Below are 7,724 nucleotides of genomic sequence, written 5' to 3' on the forward strand. Positions count from 1 at the left end.
TCTCCGCTGCGGGCCGAGCCGCCACTGGGGGCCGGAGGTGCCGCGGCCGAGCCCGGCTACGGCTACTGCCGCCAGCTCCGCCCACCCGCCATGTTGGGAAGGCCGGACGGAACACTCGCGGCTACCATATTGGGAAGGTCACGCCGAGCGGCTCCGTGCTGCCGCCACCTTGAGAAGGTTGAGGCCCCCCCCCCGCTCGGTAACGGGAGGGGCAGCGCCCGTGACCCCCCGCCCCCCGCACGACCTCCCCAGCAGCACGGCGATGACCTCACTCCCCAGCATGACATCAGCAGACGGGCGCCGGGACAGCTTTTTATTGGGGCTCCGCGCCCCCCGCCCCCCCGGGCTTTTTTTTTTTTTTTTTTTTTTTTTTCCCTTTTCTTTTTCCTCCTTTTTTTTAAAAAATAAATGTACAATTCCGGACGGCGGCTCGGTACAAAATATACACGTCGGGGGAGGGGAGGGGGACAGGGGCGGAGGGGGCACGTACAAAAATAGAGGGGGCCCAGCAGGGCACCCCGGGGGGGGGGAGGACGACACGGGCCCCTGCACCCCAGCCAGGGGAAGGGGGGGGCAGCGGGGTGCCAGGGGGAAGGGGGGGGAGGGGGGGGATGCGCCCGGGGTCCCCAAACCCGCCCCCCCCGCGGTGCCAAGAGCGGGGGGGCAGCACCCAGCTGCGAGGCCGGGGCCCCTGGCCAAAGTGCGTCAGTGCTGGGGGGGGGGGGTCCCGGGGGGGGGGGGGCCCCCTGGCCCTCACTGGCTGCCGGGCTCCAGCTTGTAGGAGAGCTCGAAGAGCAGGTTCTGGTTGTCGATGACCCGCAGCTGCCGCACGTAGGCCTTGGTCTGCAGCTGGCTGGGGGAGGCCTCCAGCTCCAGGCCTGGGGGGGTCAGTGCCGGGGGGGCCGGGACCATGCAGCCCCCGGGGTGGGGATGATGGGGATGTGGGTCCAGACACGTCCCCATCCCACAGGGCCGGCGCCGGGGGTGCGGGACCCTGCACTTGCCCCCACCCCTCCGTCCCCTGCCATGGGGTCGACACCCCCACCCCCACCCCCCGTATCCCGCTGGCCCCTCGCCCCCCACCCAACCGGGGCTGTGGGGTCCCGGCCCCCCGCCGTACTCACAGAGCGGGCGGCTCCGGTACTTGCGGATGGTCCTCACTTTCTCGGCGATGCAGTGCTGGGGCAGGGAGCACCCCACCGTCAGCCCTCGCTCCCACCGCACCCTGCCCGCCCCCCCCCCCCCCAGGGACCACCTTCCCCCCAGGACCTTGGGGACTGTCCCCCCCCGCCTCCGGGACCCTGCTGCACACCCCGAGGCGTCCCCATCACCAGGGACCCTGCTCCCCCAGGGATCCTATTCTGCACCCCCCAGACCCCCTCCACCCCACTGCAAGGACAGGAGGGTGCCAGCCCCTTGGTGGGCTCCCCCTTCCCTGGTCTCACCCCGGGGGGTCCCTTGGCCACGTCCCCCCCATCCCAGCAGCCCCCCAGTGAGGGGGCACCCACCAGTTTCTCCACGTTGACCAGCCCGTCCAGGAGGGTCTTGCTGCCTTCGTGCAGGAAGGTCAGATCTGGGGGCAAGCGGGGGGTGAGGGGGGTCCCATGGGGTGGCAGTGGGACCCCAGCCAACCGTGGGGCGCAGGCAGCCCCCGTGCCCCCCTCACCTTTGAGGATGAGCGGCACGAAGGGGATGAGGGGGGGTTTCATCTTGGCCAGCACCTCCCGGTAGGTCTTGTGGTTCCTGCAGGGGTCCTGGGGAGGGGTAGGGGGGTCAGGGCTGGGGGGGAAGGGGCAGCTCCCCATGGGTGCCAGCACCCTGCCCGGCCTGGCCCAGACCCCCCTGCCACGCTGGCTGCCGGAGGCACAGGACCGTGGCCATTGCTGGTGGCCGGGGGGGAGGGGGGGGACGGACGGGGGAGGACACCCCGGGGACAGCATGGGAACGTCCCCTGCCCACCAGCTCCCGAAATACCCCGTGGGGGGCACGGGGGCTCCCCCAACACCCTCTCACCGTCAGGTTCTCGAACTTCCGAAACAGGTTCTTGAATTTCCCCGGGAGCTTCTGCAAGACAAGCCCCGGGGGGGAAGGACCATGAGCCCTGGGGGGGTGAGGGAGCACCCGGGGGGGGGGTGTCCAGGGCACCCCACGTCCCCTTACCTCCCAGGTGAGGCGCAGGCGGCTGATGGCGGCATTGTTGAGCCCGATGATGACGGCGTAGAAGGAGAGCATGTCCTGGTTCTGCTTGCATCTAGGGGGGAGAGAGGGTGAGAGGCGGGCAGGGGACCCCCCCACGACCCCCCCCCACACCCCCCGGCCCCGCACTCACATGGCGGCGATCTTGATGAGCTTCTTGAGGAGGTGGGCGCGCTTGCCCAGCGACTCGCAGAGCAGCAGCTCGGTGCCCACCCAGTGCTGCACCTCGCTGCACCGCTGCAGCAGCAGCTCCAGGTTGGCCGTCTCCCGCCGACCCCGCTCCCCGTGGAACACGTAGTCCACGAACTCCAGCTGCCGGCGTGGGGGGAACGCGGACGTTGTCAGGGTCCCCCCCGCCACGGCGCAGCCCCCCGCACCCCCCCGGCCACCCTCCCCACCTCGTGGATGCAGCGGAAGAGCTCCCAGTGGAAGGCGGTGAGGTGGTTGGCGATCTCCTCCGGCTCTGCGCGGTGGATCTCCGTGTCCCCCGGGACCACCTGGATCTCCTCGGGCAGCGGCACCTGCGAGGGGACGTGGGCACAGGGACGCTCGGGCGGATGCTGGGCCATGGGGGTCCCGCAGGAGGGTCCCCCTTCTTTCCGCCCAGGGAGTGCCCGCGGCGCCGGGGCTGGGCAGGCGGGGGGGTCCCCGGGGGCACGGCGCTCACCAGGGAGTCGAAGGTGTCCCTGGTGCAGGCAAAGAGGTGGCTGTTGATGCCCAGGGTGGTGAAGACGCACTCCTCGCTGGGCTGCAGGACCGCTTTCTCTGCGGGCAGAGCGCAGGCAGGGGGTCAGCACCGGCCGGACCCCCGCCCCTGCCCACACCCACACCCCCCCCGGCTCCGTGGGCACCTCCGGACGAGGCCATGGTGACGAGGATGAGGGCGTCTTCGCGGGTGCTCTGCTCCTCCGAGTACTGCAGCTTCTCGGTGACGGAGGCCAGGATGTCCTGCACCGAGGCCGAGAGACGGCTGCGGATGGTGACGTACGAGTGGTCGGGCATGTACACGCGGCAGAAGACTGGGGAGAAGGGGGGAGGGGGGGTGTCAGGGCTGCACCGGACCCCGCACACCTCCCCAGGGCACGCCGGAGCCCCGACTGGGGAAACTGAGGCACGGAGCAGGCACAGCCCCTTGGCAGGTCGCGGCGGGCCAGGGAGGGGACCCCAGCAGCTGGCACCCGGCCGCGGTCACTCACTCTCGTCGGAGCCGCGGAAAGCCACCCGCGTCTGCAGGCACGAGTCGATGCGGCGGAAGTGCCTGAACAGCGGCTTCACCTGCTTGTTTGGTGGGGGTGTCTCGTCGGCCACCCTGCAGCACCGGCGCGGGGTCAGGCAGGGGTCCCAGCATGGCCAGCACCCTTGGGTGCTGCACCCCGAGCCCTGCCAGGGTGCTCTGCCAGAGCAGGGGGCCAGAGCCCCCTGCCCGGGTCCTTGCTCGTTACCAAAGGGCCGCTGATGACCACCCCGGCTGCTGGGCATCCCCAAGGACCGCAACTCCTTGTCCCTCCCGGGGACCCCCTGACCCCCAGGGCGTCCCGTCCCCTCTGGGGACCTCCTGCCCTGCCCCCGGGACCCCCCGCCCTCCCTGGGGACCCCCTGTCCCCCCACTCACTTGAGCTCCACGGTCTCCACGAGCTGGTGCAGCTTGAGGATCTCATCCTCCAAGTCGTGGTAGAGGGACGTGTCCTTCATGATGAGCAGGTAGAGCTCCTGGGGGGGGGAGAGGGGCTCAGGCCGGGGGGCTGCGGGGCCCTGGGAGGGTCGCGGGGGGGGGAACACCCACCTTGATCACCTTCCCGGCGCTCTCCTCCTCTTGCAGCAGCCCCTTGTAGGTCTCGAGGAAGTGCAGCAGCACAGCCAGCACTGCCCGCTTGCGCCGCAGCCCGGCCCCCTCCTCCCAGCGCGGCGGGGGGCTGCCCGCTGCCAGCACGAAGGTGGCACCGTCAAGGAGGTGCCACGGCAAGGAGAGACCCCGGCCACCCGCGGGCACCCACTGTGCCCCCGGTGAGCATCTTCGTGCCCACCCTGGCGACACCCCGCTGCCCGCCTTGTGCCCAAACCCCTGCCCTCCTCACGGCACCCACGTGCCCACCCTTACGGCACCCCAGTTCCCTCCTTGCTGCTCCCCTGTGCCCCCCCCGTGGCACCCTGCCGCCCTCCTCATGCCCTCCTCCTTGCAACCCCACGCCCACCCTTGTGCCCCCCCCATGGCACTCTCGTGCCCACCCTCGTGCCCACCTTGACGCCCTCCTGGTTGCACCCTCACGTTCGTCCTCGTGCCACCCTCGTGCCCTCCCCCTGCCCCACCTCCGGCCCCCCCCCATTGCACCCCCGTGGCACCCCAACGCCCTCCCCACGCCCACCCGCTGCCCCTCGTGCCCCCCAAGGATATTGCTGGTGCAGCTGCTGCAGGAAGCGCTCGGTGGGCAGGAAGAGCGAGTGCGTGAGCACGATGTCGTCCAGCAGCGACTCTGGGGGAGATGGGGGGCAGGCGTGGGCACCCCACCCCACACAGCCCCCACACCGACACCCCCCGGAGGCCCCGCGCCCGGTGGAGCAGGCGGCCGAGGGGAGCGATGCTAATTCCCAGGGTGACACCAGGAGACGCTGAACCCCACGCCAAGCCCCACGCCGAACCCCCCCCGCGCCCGCTGCTGACTCACGGACCCGCTCCCAGCCCCGCGGGGCAGCCGGGTCCCGGGAGGAGCGTGGCACAGGGGCAGAGGCGCCAGCAGGGCAGGCCATGAGCCGCGATGCCCCGGCACGCCCGCCGGCCCTGGCGAGAGCCCGGCTGCGGCCAAACCGGGACACGGCTCAAGGCAATGGGGACACTGAGGCAGGCAGTGAGGGCAGGTGGCAGCAGCAACTATTTGGGCAGCCACGCTCAGGGCTCGCTGCGCCGGTGCCGGGGGAGCCGGTGCCTGCAGTGGGGCTCTCTGGGCCACCGCAGGCGCACCGGCGCTGGGGAGGGTGTTTTGGCACGGCACGGCACGGCTGGGTGAGCCGAGGGGCCAATACCGGCGGCAGGGCCCGTCAGCGCCAGCACCCAGCCACCGCCGTGACCTTTGGACGAGGCACAGCTCCCTCGCCCAGCCCCGGAGCAACCCTCGACACTGAGCCCTGAGCGGGTCCCCGGCCAGACGGGTGCCCAGGGGGCTGTGCCCACGTGCGCCAGGGACGCCGTGGCTGTACCGGGGACCCTGGTGCACCCACAGAGGCCCACAGGACCTGCGCCCGCAGAAGGGGCTGTGCCGAGCGTCCCCCTGGCCGCCCCCCAGGCCCAAACCCATTAACCCGGCCACGGATCTGTGCTGAGCCAGGGCTGCGGCTCCCCCAGCACCAGCGCACCGGGGCACAGCGCCCGCGGGGGATGAGCTGCCACCGAAAGCGGGACGCAGCAGTCTGGGGCACGGGCTGGACCCACGGGCCCCCCCAGCGCTGCAGGGCCTGTGCCCCACATCCAGCGTCCTGCACCCGTGTCGGGGCGGGCAGGGGCTCCGGCAGCGTGGGGGGTGCCCCCAGGGCAGGTACACGGCCCCCAGCTCCCCCAGCCCTCCCTGCCCTGGGCACAGCCCCCTCCCGGGCTCTGCCTGGGGGGCAGAAGGAGTCAAACACCACCACCTCCCGCCTCCTCCACAGGCCGCAGTCCCCTCCAGCCCTGCCTCAGTTTCCCCATCCCTCTGCAGCACCCACACCATCCCCCAGAGCCGCAGGGACGGCTTTCCCACGCTGGGGGAGCATGGCCGGCGGGAGCCCTCGGACCCCCACGCCGGCTCCTGCCCCCCCTCCCCCCCCCCGGCTCTCCGCCAGCCTGGGCACCGCAGGGCTGGGCCGGGCAGCGTGTTGGTGCAGGCAGGGCCTGGTGCTGCCAGTCCCATCTCGCTCCTACCCAAAAGGCTCCCTCGTGTCGAAGAGCCCCACCCCGCCCCGGGCATCCCTGGGGCACGGGGCTGGCGCTGGGCTGGGGTGCCCCACTGCCCCCCGGGGACCCCCAGCCCCGCACCCCGGCAGCCGAGCGGGGTCGGCCAGAGCGGGGATCCCCACGGCGTGGGAGCGCTCCCAGCCCGCCTGCGCCCAGCCTGGCTCCCACCCAGCTCCGCGCACCCAAAACCACCCCGGCACCTTGGCTCGGGGAGCCGCAGCGGGACGGCATCGCGGGCACCGGGAAGCCTGTGCCGGAGGGAAGGGGCGTCCGCCCGGCCCCCCCCGCTCCTCCGCTGCGGCTCCCGTCGGGGATAATTTTAGCACCGGGAAAACGTTAAAGATTAACCGGGAGGCTGGTGGCTCTGCGCGGTGCGGTGGCAGCGGGTGCCCGGCCAACCTCGGCCTCCGCCAGGCCTGGTGCTGCCGCAGAGCCCCCGTCCCCCCCGACCCCCGCCCAGCCCCTCTGCCTGCCGCAGCACGGGGCCAGGCAGCGATGCCCCGTGGGACCCCTGCCCACCCCGCAACGCCTCTGCCCGCCCCACTGCCACGGGCACCCCAGGCCGCTGGCGACCCCGCCTGACCTTGCCACCCCGACCGGGCACCCGCCCCGCCGGGCACCCGGCCTCTCCCCGCCCCGGCCTCCCTCGGCGCATCCCCCCGGGCAGCGGCCGGCCGGGCGCCGGTCAGACACCCCCGGACCGCCCCCCCCGCCGCATCACCCCAGCATCCCCCGTGGCAGCGCCCGGCCGCGGCCCCCGCGCTCCCCCGCACCGGGCACCCCCGCAGCCTCCCGCGCCGGTGCCCGCGGCCCCTCCACCCCCCCCGGCCGCGCTCCCGGGGGTCCCGCCGCGGCCGCCCCGCCAGCCCCGACCCGCGGTACCTGCTCCGCAGCCGCGGCCGTGCGCGCCGCCCGCCGGCAGCCGCTCGAGGAGCGCGGCCAGGAGCCGCTCGGGGGGCGCGGGCGCGGCGGGGGCGCAGCCGCAGCCGCAGCAGCAGCGGGCGGCGGGCGGCGGCTCGGGGCTCGGCGGCTCCCGGTCCCGGTCGCGGTCGCCGCCCGGGGACGGCTCCTCGGGGGAGCGGAGCGGCGCCTCGGGCGGCCGCAGCTCCAGCCAGCGGCCCTCGCCCCCCGGCTGCGGCCCCGCCGGCCCCGCCGGCTCCTCGGGGGAGGCGGGCGGGCGCGACAGGCTCTGCCGCCGCGGCCCCGGTCCCGATCCCTGCCCCGGTCCCAGTCCCGGTGCGGCAGCGGGGCGGGCGGGCAGGTGCGAGCCCGGCTTCTTCAGCAACTTCTCCAGCGGCTTCATGGCCGCCCGGGCGCGGCGGCGGCGGCGGCTCAGGGGGCCATGGGCGGCGGCGGCGGCGGCGGCGGCGGCGGCGGGGCGGCTCCGCTCGGCTCGGGTCGGGCTCGGGCCCCGGCGCCGCTCCCCGCCCGCCCCGCGCCTGCTGCGCGCTGCGCCCCGCCGCGGCCCGCGGAGCCGCCGCCAGCGCCCGCCCCGCCGCCCCGCCCCGCCGCCGCCCCCGGCACCTGCCCGCCCCCGCACCGGGAACGGCACCGGAGCGCGGGGGCCGGGGCGGACCCGTCCCGGGGATGCGGTGACACCGGGGTG

General features: G+C 74.1%; 1 protein-coding gene across 1 annotated transcript; it reads right to left on the bottom strand.

The window, feature by feature from the left end:
- Positions 1–631: 631 nt before the first annotated feature.
- On the bottom strand, positions 632–7,508 carry RAPGEFL1 (Rap guanine nucleotide exchange factor like 1). Its single transcript, XM_072885802.1, has 15 exons — positions 7,001–7,508; positions 4,589–4,667; positions 3,980–4,130; positions 3,809–3,906; positions 3,393–3,505; positions 3,048–3,215; positions 2,864–2,961; positions 2,595–2,717; positions 2,330–2,508; positions 2,161–2,251; positions 2,014–2,064; positions 1,667–1,754; positions 1,509–1,573; positions 1,125–1,179; positions 632–878 (listed from the first exon to the last, which is right to left on the bottom strand). The coding sequence occupies exons 1-15, from the start codon at positions 7,419–7,421 to the stop codon at positions 754–756; spliced, it is 1,905 nt and encodes a 634-aa protein (XP_072741903.1). The 5' UTR covers positions 7,422–7,508; the 3' UTR covers positions 632–753.
- Positions 7,509–7,724: the final 216 nt, after the last annotated feature.

This window comes from Ciconia boyciana, chromosome 22 (genome assembly GCF_034638445.1).
Source record: "Ciconia boyciana chromosome 22, ASM3463844v1, whole genome shotgun sequence".
NCBI lineage: Eukaryota > Metazoa > Chordata > Aves > Ciconiiformes > Ciconiidae > Ciconia > Ciconia boyciana.

Excerpts from the sequence above, each read along its gene's own strand:
- RAPGEFL1 (XM_072885802.1), bottom strand. The coding sequence starts at position 7,421 with ATGAAGCCGCTGGAGAAGTTGCTGAAGAAGCCGGGCTCGCACCTGCCC. Across the intron at positions 2,962-3,047 it reads CACCATGGCCTCGTCCGGAG|AGAAAGCGGTCCTGCAGCCC; the intron begins GTGCCCACGGAG and ends CTCTGCCCGCAG. Across the intron at positions 2,252-2,329 it reads CTCATCAAGATCGCCGCCAT|ATGCAAGCAGAACCAGGACA; the intron begins GTGAGTGCGGGG and ends TCTCCCCCCTAG.